The sequence below is a fragment of the Tinamus guttatus genome, unplaced genomic scaffold (assembly GCF_059628265.1).
Source record: "Tinamus guttatus ecotype Peru unplaced genomic scaffold, ASM5962826v1 Tinamus_guttatus_pri_ptg000188l, whole genome shotgun sequence".
In the NCBI taxonomy this organism is placed as follows: Eukaryota; Metazoa; Chordata; class Aves; order Tinamiformes; family Tinamidae; genus Tinamus; species Tinamus guttatus.
Genome location: NW_028288722.1, coordinates 264,935 through 288,639, shown reverse-complemented (window position 1 = coordinate 288,639; position 23,705 = coordinate 264,935). Strand labels below are relative to the sequence as shown.

At 51.1% G+C, this 23,705-nt stretch overlaps 2 protein-coding genes across 2 annotated transcripts; both read left to right on the top strand.

Moving 5' to 3' along the window:
- Positions 1-316: 316 nt before the first annotated feature.
- Positions 317-17,615, top strand: PIK3R6 (phosphoinositide-3-kinase regulatory subunit 6). The gene is made up of 18 exons (XM_010219922.2): positions 317-417; positions 1,590-1,681; positions 3,443-3,511; positions 4,082-4,214; positions 5,541-5,610; positions 6,015-6,198; positions 7,066-7,213; positions 8,048-8,134; positions 8,638-9,094; positions 9,579-9,678; positions 10,735-10,857; positions 11,373-11,483; positions 13,080-13,170; positions 13,712-13,782; positions 14,353-14,443; positions 14,878-14,948; positions 16,180-16,292; positions 17,041-17,615. The coding sequence occupies exons 2-18, from the start codon at positions 1,592-1,594 to the stop codon at positions 17,195-17,197; spliced, it is 2,166 nt and encodes a 721-aa protein (XP_010218224.2). The 5' UTR covers positions 317-417; positions 1,590-1,591; the 3' UTR covers positions 17,198-17,615.
- A 3,428-nt stretch (positions 17,616-21,043) lies between these two features.
- Positions 21,044-23,182, top strand: MFSD6L (major facilitator superfamily domain containing 6 like). Its single transcript, XM_010219925.2, has one exon. It carries the CDS (start codon positions 21,044-21,046, stop codon positions 22,955-22,957), a length of 1,914 nt encoding a protein of 637 aa, XP_010218227.2. The 3' UTR covers positions 22,958-23,182.
- Positions 23,183-23,705: the final 523 nt, after the last annotated feature.

The following is a 23,705-nucleotide window of genomic DNA, read 5'->3' as shown; positions in this document are numbered from 1 at the left end:
TCTCTGCTGTCCTATCCCCATGAGATGGTTTTGCTGTATGGGCACCAGTTCGTGGGAGGGCTTTTGACCTCCAGCACCAGTAGCACTGAGGAATAGCGCTCATTTTCATCAAAGCTTTCTCAGGTTTGAGAAGCTGGCCGTAACACACATCCCAAGGGATGCTACAGGGCCAGGAGTCACTGCACTCACCACAAACCCAGAGCTGTTGCCAAACCCATTGCCTGGGGTCCAGTCCCTGTACAGGATGCAGGCGGGGACACCCCTGGGTGCAGGTCTCTGAGAGATGCAGGCACAGAGGAGGCCCCGCTGCTCACGTCCCCTTGGTCTCCTCAGAGGTGGAGTCGGACATCCTGCGCCGCGTGCGGACGCTGCTGCGAGAGCTGGATGGGCACCACCCGGCCTTCCAGTGTGACCGAGGTAAGAGAAGAACAGGGCCCTGCGGAGCCCCATGAGGGTCCAGCACCAGCCATCACCCTCACTGCCTCCCCGTGTGCTGCTTTGCCCCAAAGCCTGTGCCTCATCCTCCTCACATGGCTCTGCTGCATCTCCTTCTCCCCCAAGTCAGCCAGCACTGAGGTGGGACATTAAAGAACAGAGCCTGGCTCTGCTCCCAGCTCTGACACTGGCCAGCTCAGTACCTCTGTGCTTCAGTTTCCCAGTATCTCGGGATGGGTGTATCACTTCTCAGTATGGTGCTGGGCTCCTGAATAGAGAGTTGTTTGAAACGTGCATGCTTCTGTTATTAAAAATAAGGCTGACCCAGCAACTGGACCATTATAGCCTCAGAAAATGTAATTAAATTGGAGAAATTGATTTTGCTAGGAGCACATGGCATATTTTATGGTTAATTAAATCTGATTTTCCTTGAATGAGCCTTAACATCCACAGAACTAAAAAACATCATGGTCTTTGCTCCACACGTGAGTTTTTGGCAGGCAGCATTCAAATTCCCTGCAGCCACTGTGAAACCAGGCAGTAAGAAGCAGCAGCAGCGGGAAGAGGGGCTGGAATGAAACTTAAGACGTTATCTAGTCCATTGCCCTGTCTTGCTTTTTCTGTAGCTGCTCACTCCCAGGATATCTAGAGCATTTGTGCACATCCATCTTCATGCTCACTGCCTGGCTTCATATTGTTGTATCTACACAGAAAAATGGGACTGGGAAATGCTGATGGTTTCGCTCACAGCAGGGAGTAAGGGGGAGAGCTCAGCTCACAAATCCCACCGCAGTTGCGCCCCAACCAGGGCCAGATGATGCCAGCCTGAGATGCGCTGATATTGCCTGTGATCCAGGGAGTTGCTCCGTATTAACAATTGCCTGGTGGAAGTATGGCCAAGCCCTGCAGCTCCATACTTAGCTATTTCCAAGGTATACTTTATATTTTATGTATATTAATGCTGTATTTGGAATCACAGCACTGGTTTAGCTCTGATTGTGGTGCCAGTGGAGCATCCCAATGGCTATTTTATTGAGCAAGAGTGTGAGATAGTACCCAGGTCTCCCGATTCCCCTCTCAAACCCTAATCCTAGCTCCTGAATCATCATTCTCTACTTGGCAACCTGACCTCTCTCTTGGTTTTCACTTCTCAGGGATGCTGCGCTGGACCTTGCATAAAAAGATTGATCAGAATCCCAGTAACAGCTCTGTTCTGGTTGGGATCCTGGTGAAAGAGCTGGAAAGGGTGAGTGGGGCCTTCTCCTGTCGCCATGGACGACCCCTCCGCAGTGTTTGCCCTCAGTGCTGCTGTAATTCCCAGGCTAGCAGAGCCTCCGAAACTCATCTGTACCTGCAAGGCTCTGCCCTGTCTGCCTCTCTCCTGGGGCTTCCCTGTCTCTCCCTATGAGACCCAAAAGTCAATGCCGCTGAGAAGATCCTGGTTCAGGTATTTCTGGGGATCTGAAGCTCAGCTGGGGACTGTGCTCATAGCAAAGAGTGGGAAAACCCTTTCCTGGGTAGGGACTGCAAGGTAGGGTGACAGCCTGGCCTGTTGTCGTGGGAAACAGGCTTTGCCTTGGACGATGGAAATTTCTCGGAGGATGAAATTTTTTCCTTTCACTGATTTGTCACTCTATGAATTCAAGCATTCTCCAAATCCTTGAGGCAACCGAGTTTCTGGTTTCTACAGATGTGGTGTGCAGAAGCAGCACCTTTTGTTTCTTGTGAGTCTGACAATTTCTTTTGGCGTTCTCTCATTCTGGTGTAAGGAACAGCTAATGATCCTCCTCTACTTTCTCCTCTCCACACCTCTTCCTCCTTTCCCTGGAGGAAGAGCCCCTGTTAGTCATCCTTTGGGCAGAAACCTTCCCATACCACTTTCTCTTTAGTTTGGCTAAAGTTTCTGCTAGTTAGTTTCTGCTTTTGAGCAGAAGGGATGGAGCTGTACACACTGCAGATGAACAGGGCACAGCGACACTCTCTCCTTTGCCCACTGCTCCCTTTCTAACAGTCTCTAACACTTACTTTTCTTTCTTCAATCCATTAATTTTCAATATCCAGGAGCTTAGGGCCCATCATTGCCCAGTGAAAGCCAGGGCTGTTTTCCTTTAGTGCCTTGCTTGGCATTTCTCAGCTCGCACATCTCTCACCAGTGTCTGCTCCGTGCTGGGAGAGCTTTGTGAGCCGTTGCCAGTCCTGGTTAGTGCCCCAGGTAACTCAGCACATTCTGCAGATGCTGTCAGCCCGCTCCATCCATGCTGCTGTGCTGCACACTTGAGCCATGTCAGCCCACATGATTCCTGTGTCACCCCTCAGATTCCTGTGCAGACGTCAACTGGGAAAATTAAACAATTATTTCTAATCCTTATTTCTCACCTTTTAAATGAGTCCATTTGTAGACTGACCCTCTCACGCTATTGTAATTTAGCTTCCATCAAACCCTTCGGGAAGGAACTTCATCAAGCAGATTTTCTCAATCCTAATAGTCAGAAGCACCCATGTAATCCATGGCTATGTGGATTTAGATACTCCTCCAATGCATCTGAGTTCTGCTTTCCTCTACAAAAGCCATGTCATTTCCTCCATGTTTTATCTATTCCTGCTCTCCTGCTCTTATTTTTGTTTGCCCAGGAGGAATGTCAAGCTTCCTGGTTTGTAATTCCTCTCATCATCCTGAAGCTCTTCTTGGAAATTAGTGTCACATTTTTTTTTTTTATTCCTATGGCACAGTAGCGGCCCTGAGCAATCAGTAGCAACCACAGATAATAATTTAGCAATTTCATGCTCGAGTTCCTGCAGGGCTCTGGGCAAGTGTCAGCTGGTCTCAGCAATTCAGCATTACTCATTTTATTCACCATTTCTAAAGCATTATTGTCATCAGTTCAATTTAAATCAGATCCATCAACATATCATCCATGAAAAAAGATGCTGGAGTAAAACTTGCTAAGCACTAGGGCATCAGTGTGAGGATCTCACTGTTGTTTTTATTTATTTTTTCAATCCGCAGGCTGAAAGAGGTGACTACAGACATTACATCATCCCCTTGCTGCATACACTGATGTATGAATTGATAAAGGTAACCCACCTAGAGGTCTTGTTGGGACAAAATCCAGGGGACTCAGAAGCCACAGGAGGGACCATCTGAAGTCACTTGGCAGCCCTTACTGGTCCTAAGTGTTTTGCTGTGCCACACTTATTCCTCTGCTGAAACAGCCCAGCGTGTGCCCAGTAAAGCCCTGAAATAGCAGTGTCAGCTATGCGTTTTGCATGCACTGTATGAAAACTGAGACACTGGCACCTGTAATGTGCGTGGGAGTGACACGTTCTTCCAAATGACCCCCTTTTCTGGCAATATTTTGGTACCTGATTGTGCAAGAAGCCGCATTGCTGAAAAAGCCCTTTTGCCCAAGCACCTATCCAAACCCAGCCAAAAGGTGCACTTGCAGCCCTTCAGTGTGTGTTGCTGGAGGTCTCCAGATCAATCTTAAGGATTGGTTCTGCATTATATATTGTATTTAAGCCCAGACTGGTGTAGCTCTATGCCCTCCTGCCCCACACAGCCCACACAGATGTTTCTCCTGGGGAAAGAAGGTTGTTTGGGGTCATTGCCTGTGGCATCTCTTTAATGGATTCTTTTTCTCTCCAGGCTCCCTGCATCTCTGAAGATCTTTGCAGTAGGGTGTATGATTTCTGTAAGAAGATGCTCACCCTGCCCAAGCCTTTCTGCACCATTGGTTTAGACTATGCTGCCAGGCTAAAAATGGAAAGGACAGCCCCAGGTACGCAGGCCTTTCCACTCCACCCTTGTATGGCACAGTGAAACGCTTGGGTCTTTGAGGTGACAGCATCGTGGGTTTCGGTTCCTGAGTGGCCTTTGCCCACACAGTGAGACACAGCAAATGCGAGGCCTAGGTTGTCCCCTCCTGATTTCAGACTGCCTTAGCTACTAGCTACATCCTTAGGATCCTCTTCCTGTCGGTGGAGATAGCATCTGAGTCAGATCCAAAACATCTAACAGCCACCTGAGCTGTCATCCAGGTAGGTGAAAGTCCAGTTGGTTCTACATCTTCCACCAGCGTGGAGACAAGTGTGCTGCTGTGCCCAGCTGGAGTCCTAGTCCAGCACCATCACCTAAGCCACTTCCCTGGAAACACTTTGTCTGCAGTCCCAAGGTCCACCTTCACCTCACTTGACCTTAGCTCAATCAATGATTCCATAGGGAGAGACTTACGGGAATATATATGGGAAGAAAGGTTGATATGGCCAAGAATGAAAACAAGGATCTGATTGCTTGATGGATAAAGGATTTTCTAAGGTCAGCCATCATGCGAATATATAGGATGAAAGTTTAATAAGGATCACCTGGTAAAGGTAAAGAGCTGTGGGGATATAGAGGTCACCTGTAGAAGGTGAGGGAGTGCCCTTTTCCGGGACTGGTCACTAGGTTGCTGGTGCTCCAGGATTGGTGGGAAGGTTGTTGAAATACCTGAACCCTGGGCTTGGAAGGAGTGGTTGAGCTGTCCTTGCTTGTCTATCTCTCCATAGAGATGGATTCAGATGCTGGGCCTCTCCAGCAGAGGTTCATCCCACCTAAGCTAACAGCTCCCTATGGGAGCATCATGGGGTTTATAAGATGATTGCAGACAGCAGTTAGGTACAGGAACAGTTTGGGCTGGATGTGGACCCTCCCTTGGCCGTTTTCCTGCTTTATGCTCTTAGTATCGGTGTAAACGGTGCCCACAGATGCTTTGCCAGATTGGAGTCAGGTGGAGAAGCCAGGGAATGGGGCTGTCCCTCCTGCTTCTGACTCTCTTCCCAAACTCCTAACTCACCAAACAAAAGAAGGGAAATACAGGAAATCATCCATGAATAGAAAGGTTTTTCTTATTTAGAGTGGTCTATTCTTGTCCTTGACTATGTTTAGCCCTGTGTCTCATTCTTGGCTCTATTGCATAATCTCTCCAGCAATATATTTTCACTAATTTGACAGACCTACTGTAAAACCTCAATAGGCTGCTGGGAGCATCAACAAGCTGCTCTCCTGAGTCCTGTTACTATTTCTTATGCTCTGATATCTGCATGTTTTATCTCCTTGTATTTGTTAGGTATGTTGTACCAAAGAATGGTGATTTCTGAACAAAGCCTTAGAAGTGACCCATACCCATATCAGGAAAAGTGAGTCCTTGAACATGTTGTTACTTTTATCTCTGTCACAGCATTTTAATCTTACAGTTGAACCTGTCCTCTTCCTGAACTCTGAATTAATGTTTGATAGAATGGACTGGACAATTTTGGTATAAGCTACATGGCAGCATGTGGTATGGGGGGACAGAATTTGGTGGTATCCCCTGACTCTCTAAAATAGGCTTTGTGCTGGCACTCTGTATTTGCATCCCAGTTGATTTTCATGGTCTTGAGAAGTGCATAGCTCTGCTGGGAGAGACAGGCCAGAGAAAGGGAATATGTGCAATGGTTCCTCTTAAGGGATACTAGAGTTGTGAGCTTCACTCTCCCACCCCATGTCAGTAATTGGGAGTCCAGATTTCATCTTTTTCTCCCCATCCACCTGCCCTACGCAGGGTTTTCATCTTTGCAGATCCAGAGCTGCTCTCTGAAGCCATCTGCAACGCACTGGTCACCGACACAGAGGCTGCTCAGGTCTCCCAGAGCCCCCGGCTGTGCATGTCGTACGTGATCATCCATGCCATGCAGGCAGGCCTGGTCGAGGGCTGTGACATCAGTGGCTTGAAGAGAAGTCTGCAGGTAAGCAGCAGCCTTTCTACACTGACACGCAGGGATTTCTAGCAGTCCTCTCTCCTGCTGGGCACCCTGAGTGAGGAATGATTTTTCAGCAAGTAGGCAATTGCCCCAGTCCCTGCTTGCTGGTCACTGTCCCCTCTGGCCTCAGTGTTGGTTTTGGGGTGGGCTATGAGCAGCCCAAAAGTCTAGTATTAAAGCCCAAAATCCTTTAGAAATAAAAGGGCTGCTGCAGCAATGGGATAGGAGCAAAAAACAGAAGCATGGGAGCCTTTTTTGTCCTCTCTTAAAAGACTGCTGCTGTTGCCACTTGCACTCAGCAGCCCATGGGGATTGCCAGCACCTAATGGGAGATGCAGGATGTCTGCAGAGAGTATCTGGGGATGAGATGCTTCATAGTGGATATGAAATAAATGTCCCAGTGGAAAAGATTCAATGAGCTCTCTCCCAGATCTCCCTCCGGGAGCTGTAGAACCCCAGCAGCACAATTAAGGGGTTCAGACAACTTTGCAGGGGCTCTCGGCAGTTTCTCCTCCTAGGACATGTTTGTGCACTGGTGAGTCTCTCAAGCTGCCACCTCTGTGGCAGAGCCCATCAGCTGTGAACCTGATGGAGAAAATGTGAACCTGGAGATGTGAACCTGGTGGAGAAAAAGCCTCTGAGAGGCCAGTACAGCCAGCCTCTCTCCTCCTGCAGCCTGGCCTCCATGGCTAGCCTGGGATCAGGAAGATATTTTTGTCTTCTGCTGCAAGATGATGATTTTTGCAAGTCTCATTTGCCCTCTTCCCACATCCCGTGCCTTTCCACGTCGCTGTCCATTGAGTGTCTCCTCTTTTCATACCTCTGGGTGTTAATGGTGACCATCTGTGACAGGACATGCCCATGAGTGCTGTAGAGCACTGGTTCCAGCAAGTGGTGATGGCAGTGGAAGGTGCAGGCAGCGAGGTGAATGCAGACCGCAGCCAGTGTGTGGCGAGGCTGGAGGAGATCTACCACGCTGTCCTCAGCTCCGTGCCGGCAGGTGAGTGTTGGGCTGGTTGAACATGGGCATTAAAGGGAATGAAGTGGCTTAAGGGGAGCTGGCAGACCCCCTCCTCACTGCGGTGTCCCCCCCTTCACCTTCCTCCAGCCAGCAGCAACATCCCTCCCTCCACCTTAGCTGCATTCATCAACGGGCTCAGCGGTTGGTCCTTTCACCTTGGCTCCTTGCAGCAACCCAACCTCCTAACAGCTCTGCTCTGGAAGGATGAACTGTATGTGGTGGCAAGAGGCTGATCTGTCACACATGGAAACAGACTGGGGCAATCCCTGCTGCTAATTCACCTGCCCTGAGGCCCAGAGACACGTGTCCACCACTTGTAAAAGGTGCCATAGGAAGTCCTTGCCCACCAGGGAGGTGGTACACATTCTCCAGGGCTCTTGGCTGCTGTAAGATGTGTCCTGCCAGGATCTAGGTTGGGAAAATGCTATGCACTGCTCTTTGTGCTGATGTGGTGGACCCTGGTTCCTGCCACTCCTTTCATACCTGGCAGCTCTCTGTCCTGGCATGGTATCATGGTAGATACACATTAAAACTGACATCTCCCTCTGCCGGAGCTCCTTGCACAAACTGGGGTGGGCCAGATTGAAAATGGGGTCATGTTTCCCTCTTGCCTCACTGCTCTTGGTGAGAAGCCCTGCACCCCCTGCACTGGCCTGGTGCTTGTGGCCAGAAGGCGATGAAGATGGGAAAGCCCCGGAGGCTCAGCATGTTTTTTTCAGCCAGCATCCGAAGCAAAGTACTGGGAGGGTTCATGCACCTGGGTGGGAAAGCTGCCTGCTGCCTTGTTTGACCAAGCCTCCTTGCTTCCCCCAGGCAACACACCCTTAGGAGAGCTCCAGGGTATCCCTCTGCCCAGCCCCAACATCAGCTTCCACCTCTGGACAGAAGATGACCAGCTCTGTGAGTGCTCTTGTTGGGGACCATGGTAAATGCGGCTAGGCCCAAGGCTAGGAAACTTGAGCAGAACAAGTAATTTAGCTCCAGATCTTTGGACATGACACAAGCTTCTGCGTGGTGGGTGCTGATTGCCCCTGCCTTCGCTAGCATGGGGCACCGAGGTCAGACAAGGGCCGTGAGAAGGGAGAGGAGCAACGGAGAAGAGCTGAGGACCCAGTGAAAGAGGCAGTAAGATGTGTCCTGCCCAAGGTACCCGTTCTGAGGGGTACTGAGCCATCTTTGTGATTGGATGGGAACCAGGACTGAATGACTAACTCCTCTCAGAGTTGCTAGAGGAGCTGTTGGCCCTCTGATTGAACAAGAATAGGGAAACCGAGGCAGAATTAGAGCTCAGCATGTGTTTGGCATTATTTCCCTTCCAGGCTGCCCTGCGCTAGGCCCCACGCAACGCTTGGTGACTCCTCTGTGCCACCTGTAACCACAGCTGAGCTCTCCTCTTCCCCCAGGGAAAGAACTGGTGCTGTTCATCCGCCCGCCGTCACAGAGCTGTGAGCCGAACCTGCTGAGCCAGGAGCTGGACACCTTTGAGATCCAGGACATCATTTCGGACTGCGAGTGCTGCAAACAGACCCGCTTCTCTGTGCTCTCTACCGACAGCGGCATTGAGCGGGACCTGCCCGGAGCAACTGAGGAGTCTGGAGTCCCTTGCAGCGCCGAGGCAGAGCAATCCCGGCTCCAGAGGAAGGGTGGCATTAAGAAAAGACCATCCCCACTGGACAGTGTGGCCTTTCTGCAGGCAGGCTGCCACAGCCCTGGGGCGAAGCCGGTGGCGAAGCTGCAGAGGAAGCCGGGCATCCCCCAGGCACCCGCGGCCCTGCTGCAGAGACGGCACACTGCCCGCGTGGTGCTGCTGGGGGACGACCGCCTGCTGGGGCGCCTGGCCCAGGCGTACCACTCCCTGAGGTACTGCTGCCCGCCCTGCGCTGGCCTCCTGGGCTGGGGACGGGAGGGCAGTGCAGGCACGCGCTCTTCAGCCAGGATGGAGGGACAGGGCTGGACTCTAGCGCTGCCTGGGCAGGATGGCACCCAGGTGCGTGGAGACGCCAGCCTTGGCTGGCTGCACAGCACTGCTTGGCCCCCTTAGCCCAGCTGGTGAATGCGGAAAATCTTTCCCTTCTGACTGCAAAACAGGTTAAAGGAACAATAAAACCAGGCAAGTTTCTAATGCATTTTTTTTCAATGCAGAAGGAAAAAAAAAAAAAAAAGGTAAAGAAAAGCTGTTTCTTAGCCAACTCTGCCCAAGCAGGTGATCTAGGCCACAGAAAGCACTGGGCAGCAGTGCAGGTAGAAGCTTAGGGACCAGAACCAGGCAAGGAGGGGACAGCCAGTGACAGTCTAGAGCCCACCTTTACCTTTGGACACAGTTCTGTTATTTTTCCATTTCAAGGAAACGAGAAACACGACGAGTTTTCCTGACTCCAAGGCTGAACCTGCAGTTCTACCACATCCCGGTCATTACGGGGCAGCCGAATACGTTGGCCGCTGCGGTGAGTCTGTCCCGGTGGCTCGGGACCTTTTTGCTGGCTGCTAGCATCCCACTGGTTTTTGGAGGAGAAGCACAATGAGATTTTAGAGGAACTCACGTATGTCTAATGTCTAATTCCTTGAGCGAGGAGAGTGGGAGCCAGGTCGCCGCTGCTGGGCTGGGTTTGCAGGATTAATTTGGGAATCCCTCAGGCTCAGAGACGTTCAGGTTGCCCCAGCCACTCTGATGAGGGTGACTGCTGGATTAGAAATTGTATTTAGTTTTGCTGCTCTACCCAGCTGTAGGGGCATTGAGGGAGCCTTCGCAGAGAACTAACACTTTATATTCCTCCCAAACGCTTCTGAAAAGCAGTTGCTTCTTTCTGGGGACTTTGCTACAGTTTCAACTCTGAAAGCCATGACCTTGCAGTTTAGTCTTGGGCAAGTCACTTCCCCTCAGAGATCCTCAGGACAGTGATAAACAGCCACACTTGTCAAAATAGTTTGAGCTATTCTGGAGCTAGCTCTAAGTCCTGGTGAATGTGCCATTATAAAAATAAGTATTTGTTTTATTTTGTTTTTAAATTGTTCAATGAAACTGGTTCTTGAGCATCAGCACAGTGAGAACTGCAAGAAATGCTTTGCCACCTTGTCTGGACCAAGTAGGGACACAGACCCACTGTCAGAATTCAGTGTCATTAATGCAAGCATCCAATTCAGGCATCCCTCAGGCTAAAAAGGGAAGGGAAATGTCCCTGTTCTCCCAGCCTGAAGAACAGAAATGAGTTGTCTGGAAGATTCCTAGGGAAAGGGAGGTATAAGATGAGCCAAGCAGTGAGACTGGCTCTACAATGCATTGCTGGTGGTGTTGTCATGGCCAGAACTGTGAAGAATTGGCCTGGCATCATCACCTTGTCCTTTGCGTATGAGGTTGCTGCTCACAGTGCACCATTTCCCAGCCTCCTCTGGATCCTAGCAAGGTTTTTCCCCAGGAAAAGTAGTTATTTTCAAGGTCTTCCCCAGGAAAAGCTCTGGTTCTTTTGAGTTGCCATCCTCTGAACTCTGTGTTTCTCTCACAGAACTGCCCTGCCGCTAGCCGCGAGGAGCTCTGCGAGGTGGCCGGGTACCTGGGCAAAGCTGACCCGTGGTACGAGAGCAACATCAACACGCTGTGCCACATGATTCCCAAACTGGCCACCATGGTATGAGGGAAAGCCTCCCACCTCCCGCAGCCCCTGCTGAGCCTGGCTCATTTCTCCTGAAATATCCAAGAACAAGCTGATGCCCTGCAAGTCCCCTGCATGCCCCAGACAGAAGTTTACTCCCTACAGACTTGTTGTGGGCCTGCGGAAGGCGCACATGGCTCACACTGCCCTAGCCCACAAGACCTATTTGCTACCAGGGGTTTTTTCTTGGCCTACCAACAGGAAATGGCTAATTTCAAAATAGAAAATGTAAATAAGGCATGTGCTGAAATACCCCTACTCTCATTTCCTGGCGGTTTGATCCACCATTGAAAGCGCCCAGAAAGGGGCAAGTAGGTGAGTGTGAGCCTTCACCTGCCCCGTTTGCTTTGATGAGTCCTCACAGAGCAACTGAGCATTGCCATGGGCAGCAGCCTCGTTGCTTACTGTTTGTCTAGGAGGGCTTAGGGGGTTTTGTGTCAGTGTTTTTAAGACGTGTTTGTGGCTGATCCACAATGTGATTTCCCCCTCAGCCTTCCTCTCCAAGTAAGCATCTTGTGACTGATCTGTTCCTCACTGATGTGATTGCATACTATGTCCGCATGGGCATCCAGCCCGTCTGCTTCCAGGTCTATGCCGTGAAGGTGAGTGACACGTCCGGTGCCTTCACGTGGTCCTGCAGGGGCTTACTCCTCAGTGCTGACAGAGCCGTAAAAGGCTCCAAGGGCTTTCTGCTAATGTAATCCTAGATCTACGTGCTCACAGGCTCTCTCCAGCCTTGACAGCCTCCCAAATCCTCCATGTGCTCCTCCAGTGACTCCATGTAACACAACTCAGCTGCAGGCAGTAATTCTGGGAAGACTATTTTAGGATCCTATAGGATAGCAAAGCAAATCTTTGGACTAGCACATGAGCCCAAGAATTTCCTGCTCTGCTGGTCTCAGTTTCACTCAGGAGCTATTGCACCTCCAGGTGATTTAGATAGTGTGATCAAATAGGAAACTTCTGGGTGGCCCTACCAACCCCCTCATATACTTTGCAGGGGCTTTACAGTGTTTCCTGAAATGCTGTTTTCTTTATTTCCTGCCAGCTTTTCTCTGAAATGGCATCAGAGTGAGACCTAATACTTGATATGAGAGCAAAGAACTGCTGTATTTGGTCATGCAACTGCAACCCCTCTTCTGCTTCTCTGGCAGCTTTCACCCTTCAAAGCTCAGGGTGGGACCATCACACATATCTCCTCTTAATCTGCCCATAGCCAGTGTGGTCATCTATTGCGTCAAAGGAGCAGCTATTACTTGAGCAAATGAACTGGGTCTTGCAAATAAATGTAAGAGCTTTTGTATTTGCTAGCAGAGCACCACAAGGACTTGAATTAATGGTCTGTAGCTTGTAAGCCCTTAGAGCACTTGGTCCTCAGTTTGTGTGGCTTGGCATTTTGTTTTCTCTGTGAATTTCTAGCCCATATTTCTCTTCCAAGACAGAAATCAAGAGCAAGAAAGCAAGTAGGTGACTTGAGCAGGGGAAGAGGAACTAACTCCAGATGAGGTTTTCAGATAGAGACACCTAAACTTCTCTGCTGTATTACAGGGTCTGATCCTGCTTCATCTAGAAACAGAGTCCTCTTTGCCATTTGGGTTAAGACCACATTGTTTTTCTCTGGCTCCTGAGAGTCTTCCTGGAAGTGAGAATGAAATCCCACAGGAACTTAATACAGGCCTGCGAGCTTCCCTTAAGGAGAGCCTCTCCAAGATTTTATCTTCATATTTTATACAAAGCAAGTTCATGAAGAGAAATTAATGAATAAACCTCAAGTAACTAGTTGATGTAGGTGTTTAAAAAAGACATTAGCTCTCTTGGAGCCAAGCCAGGACCTTCAGCTGCTGTGGAAAGTGGCTCTCCATGACCTCCATTGCCTCTGGGTAGATGATTAGGAACAGGCTCATCTGTGAGCCAGCAGTGACACCCTGTGGCAAGGCACACTGTCTGTTGGCTCTGCTGGAAGCTTCTCTGGCAAAGCCTTCTGTGAACCTCAGAAAGCAATGCAAAAATCAGTTTTCTCCATCCCAGAAAATCAGTTTTCTTCAATGCAAAAGTCCCTCTTGCTGAGATCATAGATTTCCATCGGAGATGTCACACTTGGAAGCTGTGGAGGATACCGGAATGTCACATGTCCAGCTTGGGACCAGAAGGTGAATGAGCAGGAGCCGTTCTTAGACATTTTTCTTCCTCTCTTTCAGATTTTCTTCAACGACCCAGCACAGGAGCCGGCTGAGGATGTGTTCCTCACAGAGCTACGCACCCGCGTGCCAGAGATCAGCCCCCACAGAGGTGGGTGTCCCTGCCACGCAGCTGTGAAGCAAGTGTGAATTCCAGTCCTGGGCAAAATGTGGACATACCCATTCCCCTTCAGAGCCAAATCCCAGTCTGACAGAATGTTCCCAAGCTGGGCAGACTAGAGTTGGGCCAGCATCATAGCTTTGAGAGAATAAACTAGGATTAAAAACCATCCCTTTTGCCAGATCTCTCCCCTGTTAGAAATTCTGCTTCTTGGAGCTGCCGGTTGGGACATGGATGCTTGTATGCTGGTCCCTTACAGATGTCTCATCGAGCACTTTCTGTGGGGCAAACCTGGTCTTCTGGTGCTGGCCTAGTGGATGCTTGCCAATGCAGTTGGCCAGAGACCCCTGAGTGAGTCCACTTCTCTGTATATCAGCCTTGAATAGCAGAACTGAGCAGAGCCCTGGCTCTGTCTGTAGATAGAGCAGAGAGGAGCCAACGTGCTGTGGGTAACTCCACCAAGGGGATGCCTCTCTGTGCCCATACAGAGAATCGGCATGAGTGAATCCTCAATCATTCTCCCCTCTTGCAGAATTAGCCATGTCCAAGAAGAAAACAACATTGGATGGCCCTGGCATAGACCTCACAGTAACATACAAAAAGGTAAGAGGGGCTCTGGGCAGCCTGAAATGCCACTGCTCACAGAGACACCAACATGGCATGAAGCTCCTCAAAGTGTTTTTGTCCCCTTTCCTCCTTCTGAAATTGCACTCCAGAAGAGCACATGTTGATCCTGGGGTCCTTTTAAAGCCTGTTAGCGAACCCTGTGGTAGTGAAAGACAATTTCTGCTTTCGTGTTCCTACCCCAGATGTGGTCTGAGAGTCTACCCCCTTATACAGGTCCTGCAGGACTTTGCTCAGCAAACACTCCCTAGGAGCACTGTGCAGTTCATCGGGGGTGCCTTATCGGGCCAGAGCATACAGATGTGTACTGCTCTGCTTCATCAGACTAAAATCTCCCTCCTGTTCTGCTGCTTTTTTGTCTCTGAGCTGAGCTAGGCTTTCCCTACAGTGTATTCCTTTCTGACTCCTTTGTGTCTTTCTAATTAGGAAAAATGAATGAGAAAATCCGCATCTAGCCTGCACCAACATTCTTGGCATCAGGTTCTCCCCACCCCAGCCCTGTCAGGCCTAGTCCCTCGCTTAGACTGACTTTAACTGTCTTTTGTGCAGGTGGTGGTGAGTGACCGGGTGAAGGAGGTGGCAATGTCCCTACGCTCCACAGGCCTGGTGATGAAAGCCATCCCTGCTGATGAGGTCGAAGGTGGGTTCCGTACTCCTGTATGGAGTAAATCTGACTACAGAGGTTAGTGCTTTTTGTGCCTGCGCTGTGTGGGTTGAATCAGTGCCCTGCATAGATCAGTGTTACCATAGTCTGTGATTTTGCATTTCCTCATGAATGATGTGACCGGGGAAACGACTTGGGGTTCAGTGTAACCATATTCTGGGCTTGGCAGCATCGTCTTCCTGCAGCAACCTTTCTCTTCCACCTTGTCCTAAGCAAAGTCACTGAGGTTTCTACCCTGAGCATGATCCGCTCTCCTCATGGAGCTTGCCAGAGTGCTCCTTTTCTGTCCCTATCAGTATCCTACAAATTCTCTGCCAGTGCACCCTAGTGACAGAAGTGGCACCAGTCCTACTCAGAGCTGAGCTGAGATCGTGCCATGGTCAGAGGCTAACAAGCCACTTCTACTGCAGGTCTTGTGTGCCTGAATGTGAACATCACTGAAATTATCAAGAGCAACAACTTGTCGGGAAGGTCGTTCTCAGTAAGTAGCTGTGACACTCAAAGTGCATTGGAAGCCCTTAAGACAATGGTGAAGGGGGAAAACCCGCTGTGGGGGGGAAGGCTCTGCTCAGATGATGCGTTGGTTTTATTTTCCATGGAAAAGTCTAGTTTTTTGAACCAGAGTCCTAAACACAACCATGCTAGACCATGTCTTGGGAGATCCAGGCACTACAGGAATAAGCCAGCGCTGGACTGATTCTGTGACCCAAGGAACAAAGTGGAGAAATAGGATTAACCGTAGTCCTCGTGGCTCTGCTTTATTGGGTACAGTAAAGGGTCCATAGTCAAGATCAACTCCATTAGCTCCACACCTCCAGCCACAGAGTCCTCCCTAGGTCCCACAGGGCCTGTAGGAATTGGGGCCATATTCTTTAATGAAGCGTAAACAAGAAGCAGGAACTTCAATAAATCTAATTACTACCTCGGAGAGATTGATGTGCAGGACATGGGGCTGAATAACCTGACTTCTGTCCTTTTTGTTTTACTCGGGAGTCCAGGCAGACCCTGGAGGGCACGCTGCCCTGCAGGAATGTATCACTGCAGTCAGGCCGCAGCTGATTGTGCCGTCCTCCTTTGGGATAGCCCTGGAGCCTTCAGTCTCTCTTTCATGGCCAGAGCAATTGGGCTTAGGACCTGCAGCTTTGCTGGCCTTTTCTGGCCTGCAACAGCTCCAGTGTGCGCCACAGGCATGCATCCCAAACAGCCTTCCACTCTTTCCTCATCTTGGCAGGACCTGAAAGTCCTGCCTGAAACACTCATATCCATCCTTCCAGCGTGGCTGTGTAACTGGTTTGGACCTTCCCTGGGAAGACTTTTGCAGTGACTGCTGGTGTTCTCGGCTAGCCAGCATGCTCATTTGATTGTTTTCACATGGCTTTTGAAAACACTGAGGTGCAGCAGCCCATACTGGCTCCCAACATACACCAAGGCCCAGGAGAACTGCCCATGGCCCCTATTCCTCATGCCTCACATCTGCCATCCCAAACTTTGCAGCCTTTGCCCATCACAAATTTTGCCTCAGTTTGAGATTACACAGAGAGAGACACTTCTTTCTTTAAAGCATCCACCTTACACCACAGTCTGAGGTTAAAAACGAGAAAAATGCCATCATTTGTCCTTTTGTGTTCCATCTGCCTGCACCATCAGACACAACACAGCCCAGGGAAGGGAAGTGAGGCTCTCACTGTGTTCTTCTTCCTCTCTTGTTCCAGGCTGTGGCAAGCAGGTTGAGGACACACAGTATCAAAATCAGGAGCACAGAGCAGAGACCCTTCACACTGTGTCTGGACAAGGACAGCAGAAGAGCTTATAGGAATGTGATCAGGTGAGGAGGCCTTGCGTACTGGGCTTTGTGCATCTCGTGATCCAGTGTCCCCAGACAGGGGTTCCCAGAACAGCACAGCTGTTCGCTGGGATGTCCTACTCCTCAACTAATTATGTATGACAAAGACCTGTAAGTAAATTCATTGCTTCTACACAGAAAGCAGGCAGAGTTAAGGTCTCCTACCTTTGCGTTTTTAAGTGTTAGCATGAAAATCAGAATGGCTGTCATACTTTAAGACAGAATTGAGACTCTGGAAAGAGAGGTGCCTCCAAGGACAAACTAAGATATTAGATCACCTATATCATGCTGTGGAGCTGACCCTCACAGCATGCATTCCTCGCCAGGGTATTTCAGGCATGCAAAGTTGGGCAGAGAGAATTCAGCCCTGGGTAAACAGCAGAGATTAATATTGATATAGTAATTGTAGCAATGTGTGATGTGTTGGAAGTGAACACATGGGTCCTGTGATTGATTCAGGTCTGTGAGCCACATGGAGAACAGGTGAAACGTGAATTTCTGAGAGTCAAACCAAGCCAGGCTAAGGACACTGATTTTGTGGTCAGACATAATACACATCAACTCATCTCCCTAGCCAAAAACAGTGCAAAAGCATAAAAACCTGTGCATCTTAGTACAAAAGCTTTTCCCCTTCAGTCAGTGGAGTGACTTAAGAGTTAGTCTGAGATCAGAATCTGGCCCTCATGGGCAGATTTGCTCCTACAGTAAAAATGTTCATTTTTTCTTACAGCATGGAAGTATCTCCTTGCCTAGAGCCCAGCTACTGCTTGCAGAAGACAAGGACATTGAAATTCAGCCTGCACGAAGCAGAGGATGTGGGGCTTGTGAAATACATGCCCAAGTCTTTGCTATTGCCCATCAACACATTTGCAGGTGTCATTCAGTGACGAAGACAAGAGAAAACACATGAGAGAGGATGTGACACTGGGCCATCGTAGAAGAAATGGAGAAAGAAAATACACTAAAAGTCACTGACTGATTTTACAAAGGTAATGCTACTTCTAAAGCTGCAGAACTGGAGAGGGATAGAGCTTGAGGAAAGCAGCCACACTCCGGTGAGTGACAGCGATGACCGCAGCTAACATCCCCCTGCCATGGGGCAGGGTGTTGCTGAAAAAACAGCAGTTTTAACCTTTGGTGCAAGCTCAGGAAAACTTCAAACATTGTAATTTCAGGTGAAGGACTGGGGAAAATATGGCTGAGGTGATGACTACTTGCTATGGTTGTGAAACAAGTAGGAGTTTCTATCAATAATATTTATTTTGGTGGTGTGTCCTGGTCTAACAGGGGTCAGGGCCCTGTTGTGCTGGGTTCTGCACACAAAACTCTAGCTCCAGCACAGAGCAATATATTTGGGCAAATTATCAGTTATTATTCCCCTGACATTGACTCAACAGACCTCATTGCAACCTGACCGCAGGTAGGAGAGTGTATGTCCAATGTAGCTTCTATGGAAGCAGTGAAAAACCCACTGTTGTTTCAGGGGTGGAGCACAAAAAGTAACAATAACGTGTGAAACAGGGACATGGGAAATTTGGTGCAATATTTTGCAGTGATGAATACAATAAGAACAGCTCAAGCCATGCAGGTAGCTGCAGAATATGCTCTCCACTCACTGCTTGGTTGTGAATAGTGCTAAGTTTGCTCTAAGTGCTTGTTCTTTTCTGAACAACCTCCTCTGGCAGGAGGTTGCACAGCAGCTCTTGGAGTTCTGAACTCTATTTCTGACATCTGCCGGGGACCTCACTGCAGTCTCACTATGTGACCTCCCAGTACCTGCTCTGGAGACTGTGCTATATCTCTGAGCTAAGCCCAACTTGAGTTGTGTTTTTCTAGGTGTACAACCTTGCAATCCTACCAGCAAGGACCTCATGGACCTCCTTCATTAGGTCAGATGGAAATCAGCCAGTGGTATGTCTGTCATTCCACGCTGCCCTGCAGTCCTGCTTAGGACTGTGTCCATCACATGGGAAAAAGAAGAGTGGAATAGTGCAGGTGGGATCTATGGAGGGGTAGGTGCCTGGAACACTTCTCCATTCCTGGTGCAGATGTCCTCTCCTGGTTTGCAGATGGGCCACACTGGGCGCAACAGCACAACTCCTGCTTCCACCCAGCTAATTTTGTTTTAAACATGATGATTGTGGGAATAGCGAGCGTAGGAAGCTCCTCTCTTCAATCCAGTTTGTTGCAGGCTGAAGCAATGGAAAAAGAAAACACATTCTTTTACTTTTTGAATCTGGTCTGTGCTATCTGGGGTGTCTCCAGGGAGTTATTAAATTCCCAGTGGAGAGGATTTGGGGCATTCTTTCTATGCCACTATCATCTTTTATTTTCTTGGCTCCCAGGTCGTTCCTTGCCTGGGTTGCCTTCAGTCTGAGGTGCTTACTCAGATCAGCTACCCAAAGAAAGTCTCCTCTAGCTTTCCATACTTGCACAGCAGCTCTTCCCAGCCTTCTCCATATGGGACCACTGGGGAATCTCTGGGCTTGACTTTGCACTTCAAGGTGATGCTGACCCAACTGGCTGCAGTTACCCTGGCAAATCCATGTCTCAGCCCTTATAGCTTGTGTCAGATGGAGAAATGCTGCTGCACTGGGGTGAAGCTCAGATTTTCTGCCCCAGTTCTGTCCATGCCAGGACAAGGGTGAGCTCAGGTGTAAGGTCATGACCACAGGTGCCTCCTGAGAACAGCTCAGTCCCTCCTGCCATGTGCACAAGGCTTTAGTGGTTTTTCTCTCAGCCTTCCCTGGCTCCTGTCTTGCAAAAACAAGTTTTGCGCTAGCAGATTCCCGCTTTTGTCCCTGAGCTGCTTCACACATTCTCATCTGGCATTTTGTCTGTTTACAAGCTATAGCCTTATTCACTCTCACTTTAAATGAACAATACAGCCCAAAACAACCCACTGAAATGCACTACTAGGGGCAAAATAACTCTAGAGCTGTTGGCAGGTGACCAATATATAGCAATGTAAAGAGTCTTCCACTCTGAAAAAACATTTAATCCCCAAACCAGTCCAGAACAGTCAAATATTACACTGAGTGACAGTAAAACAACCACATCTTCAAGGAAGCAGCCCTGAAATGTTTGTAGATGTAGCTCTTTGTTCCAGGCACAGTCCCATGCAGGAGTCACCAAGCTGCAAGGTCTCAGGTTGATCCTTCAGCCCTGCTTTTCACCTTGATTTGTCCACAGTTGCCAAATTAATGCCCACCACTGCCTGCTATAGGCAACAATCATTTCAGCCCTGGAAGGACACTGAAGTTGGAAAAGAGGCTCAGAGGCAAGTCAAGAAATGCTGCAGTCACACACTGTCCTCCATGAGCGTCTGCGCAGAGTGAAGAGGGGTTTGAGGGACTGAGTGGGGCAGTTGTCACCTCTGTCTCATTGGGGCTGCGCTGGAGGGGGCTGCTCCAACGAGCAAGCATGGCCAACACGTAAGGACCCGTGAGGCCACGTGCAAGCGTGGAGACCACGGTTGGCTCTGTACATTTGTAAATGATGTAGATGGATAATAAATTATTTGTATAGGTGACAATCTGTATCAGAAGGTGCGATCCTTTTCATGTTGGTTAAAATATGTTTTAGAAGAAAAGAGCAGGAAAAAAAAAGGCTCTTTTTTATGACTGCACCAGTCTGGGGAATAAATGAGTAGGAACAGAAAGGCATTGGTGTAATTTATGCCCTGTGGGTGAAGTCCCACCACAGAGTAAGTCCCTGCGTCCAGAGAACTCTCAGGTGCCAGGATGGGCAGAAGTGGCAGAATCCCATAAATGCGAAAGCCCAAATCCGTGTCCCCCGTGCTAACTGCCACTGGACTCCCCTCTGTGCTGCTGCGGTCTGTCCCAATCACCTCAATTCAAAGCAGCGCCTAAGGGCAGCGGAGCTGGTGCAGGGGCTGCAGCACAGACCTTCTGAGGGGCAGCTGAGGGATCTGGGGCTGTTTAGTCTGGAGAGGCTCAAGGGGGACCTTGTCGCTCTCTACAACCACCTGAAAGGGGGTTGTAGTGAGGCGGGAGTTGATCTGTTCTCCAAAATAACTACTGATAGGACAAGAGGAAATGGCCTCAAGTTGTGCCAGGGGAGGTTCAGGTTAGATATTAGGAAAACTTTGTACACGGAAAGAGTAGTCAGGCTTTGGCACAGGCTGCCCAGGGAAGTTGGTGGAGTCACCGTCCTTGGCAGTGTTCAAGATGCGTGTACATGAGGCACTTAGGGACACAGTTTAGCAGGATGGTGTTGAGGGGCTTACGTTGGACTTGATGATCTTGAAGGTCTTTTTCAACCATAATGATCCTATGGGGGTGGAGAGGAGGAGACCGTTGTGAGGCAGCTCCATGAGGGAGCCGGGGTGAGAAAGCCACTCCATGGAGCTGGATGGGGCGGGCAGGATGAGGTGCCTGCGGAGGCACAAGTGAAGCGTGGGGGAATAGCCTGGATGGAGGGAGGACCGTGGGACACCGCCGGGATGGGGCAGGATCGCGGGGGCATAGCCGGGATGGGGCAGGGCCCCGGGGCACAGCCGGGATGGGGCAGGGCCGCGGGACACAGCTGGGATGGGGCAGGATCGCGGGGCACCGCCGGGATGGGGCAGGATCGCGGCGGGGCGGTGCTGCCGTTACTCCACCCGCTGCCGTCTCCGAGCAACCGCCGGGCCCGCCCGCGCGGGCCGGCAGAGGCGGCGCCGCGCAGGTGCCCGGGGCGCTCCCGGCCGGAGGCGGCGGCGCGGGGCGGCCATGGCGCCGAGCCGGCAGTGGGACGTGCGCGGCGCCCTCGCGGCGTCCTCGCTCTTCCGCTTGGTGCACGGCGCGGCGGGCGGCTGCGCGGGGCCCTTCCTGAGCCTCTACCTGCGGCACCTGGGGCTGCCCGCCGCTCTCGTGGGCGCCGCCGCGGCCGCGCGGCACCTGCTGGCGGCCACCTGGGCGCCACCGGCCGCCGCCTGTGCCCGCGGTCGCCGCCGGCCCAAGGTGCTCGTGGGCGCCGCGCTGCTGGGCTCCGCCGCTGCCGCGCTGCTGCTCACGCTGGTGCCGCCCACCGCGCCGCGACACACGTGGGGGCTCTGCAGCGGGGCCACCGGCGGTGTCAATGCCAGCAATGCCACGAATGCCAGCGCCACGAATACCGCCAGTGCCAATGGCAATGGAACCAATGCCAACGTCTCCAACGTGGCGCCAGCGGAGCCGAGGAGAGTGACCGCGCGTCCGCTGCCAGTGGGTCTCGTGCCCACGTTGATGACACTGGCACTTCGAGGGGCCTCCAGCACCACTGAGGCTCTCTGGAAGAGCGATGCGGGAGCTGGTGACATGGGGACAGATCGCTACGCTGCTGGTAGCGTTAACGCAGAGGCGCCTGCACTGGGGATGCCCTACAGAGCCACATTGCTTGGGCGCCAGGAGGAGACAAGCAGCACAGCCACCGCTGTGGCTGGGGTGGATCTCGACGATAATCCTGAAAAACGCTTTCCCCTTAGTCAAAATAGCAAGCTTCCCTTATTTAAATCTCCCCTTCCCACCGTTGGAGGTGCTGGTGCCCCTGCAAACCTCTCGCATCGCTGGAGGGTGGCTCTGGACTTCACCTTGGATGTGGCGCAGAGCGCCGAGGGGCAGCGCTGGGTGTTTCTGATGGCGCTTGGGGCCGTGCTGCTGTGGGAGCTGCTGGCCGCCCCTGTTGAACGCACAGTTGACGAGAGCCTCTTCGAATACCTGGACTTTGTTGATGCAGCGGACAGATACGGGACGCTGTGGGTCTGGGGCTACTTGGGGGTGTCTGTCGGAGCCTGCGGCGTCACCGTGCTCGTTGACCAGCTGGGCTGCCACCTCGGCAGCCGCCTCTCCCGCTTGGCTGTCCATTTCTACGTGTATGCCCTGCTGGCAGTACTGTCGCTGCTCGCCAGCGCCTTCCTGCCCACCTATGCTGCCAAGAAAGCTAAGCGTATGAGCAGAACCGCCAAAGCACTGGCCCTTATCGGTGGCGATGGCCGCGCCGTCCTGGCTGCCGTGAACGCGGTCCTCGCCGGCGCAGCTGGCTCTGCCGCGCACAACTTCCTCTTCTGGCAGATGGAGGACCAGGGCAGTGGCGAAAGCTACATGGGGCTCTGGGTGGCCGTGGGGCTCGTGGCTGAGCTTGCACTTTACCCCCTCAGGGGCGAGTTGCTGCGGATGCTGCCGGGCAGCGGCACGGTGGCGCTAGGCCTCGGCTGCCAGGCGGCCCAGCTGCTCTGCTACTCCTTCGGCTGGGCAGCCTGGACCGCCCTGCTCGCCCAGCTCCTGTCCGCCTTCAGCAACGGCGCCTTGTGGTGGGCACTCGAGTCCACCGTGGACGACGTCGCCACCCCTGGCATGGAGAGGGCGCTGCGTGCCCTGCTCCGCGGCCTCGCGCAGGGCGCGGGGGCCGCGCTGGGCAGCCTGGCGGGGGGCTTGGTTGTGGACAGCTTCGGCCTGGCCGTGCTCTATCGGGCCTGCAGCGCCGGCCTGCTCCTCTGGCTCTGCCTCTTCCTCACTCTGCAGTCCAGGTTGCCTCGGCAGAAAAAAATCAACTATTCCCATCTCCTGGCTGCCGATTCCAGCGATGCGAGCGACTCTGAGGAGGAGAAGGAAAGGGACTGGCTGGTCAAAGCTATGAAAGATGACAGCTTTGGTAGGAATTGGTAGCAGCAGCTTGCTGGCAACTAATGTGTGCTTGGACACGTGGGGGACAGAGCTGATGGGACATGAAGCCCAGAAATTGCCATTAATTCCAAAGTGCTAAATATATACAGTGTATATTGGTAAGGAAAGACATTTATTAAACTTTTATAGATCTTTTATTAAGATTAATTTATAGCCTTCTTACAGCAGCTCTTGGCTTTTTAACTTTATGATTTGGCTTCCAAAATCCTAACAGGGTTATTTTCAGCAATATCCCTTTCCTGAAATGAATGTAGTTAAAGCTATAGTCCAAAGCAGGCTTCAGTTCTTACACCTCAGAGCTGATCCTGAGAAAGCGGTGCACCGTACTTTAACACAATTAAATGATAAGCACTTAAATGCAAGTAAGATATGAAGTTTTGCCAGGTGTTATTACTGTGAATGTCCATGAACTCTTTTCACTGGATAAGGAATGTAAATAAAAAGATTCTTCTGCTCCACTTTGATTCGTAAAATTGGTCTATGCTACAAACTACTTGTATTTTTGCTTTTAAGTGTGCTTCTGCGCCTGCTAGCCAAAAATCACTCCCTCTCCTTCCAGCAAAGCCTCTTGGCTGCCAGAGTTGAGCAGAGCAGCCAGGGACTTTCCGGTGTTTGAGTAAGGTGACACCTGGACACGTGGACACGCGGGCAGCCAGGAGCGGTTGAGTAGCTGCTGTGGGCTGGCTGCTGGTGCGGGTTGGTTTCTAAAGGAGCTGGGCATTGGCTGCGC

Coding starts and splice junctions, on each gene's coding strand:
- MFSD6L (XM_010219925.2), top strand. CDS start 21,044: ATGGCGCCGAGCCGGCAGTGGGACGTGCGCGGCGCCCTCGCGGCGTCC.
- PIK3R6 (XM_010219922.2), top strand. CDS start 1,592: ATGCTGCGCTGGACCTTGCATAAAAAGATTGATCAGAATCCCAGTAAC. Junction 5,611..6,014: donor CCATACCCATATCAGGAAAA/GTGAGTCCTTGA, acceptor TGCCCTACGCAG/GGTTTTCATCTTTGCAGATC. Junction 9,679..10,734: donor CGAATACGTTGGCCGCTGCG/GTGAGTCTGTCC, acceptor TTTCTCTCACAG/AACTGCCCTGCCGCTAGCCG.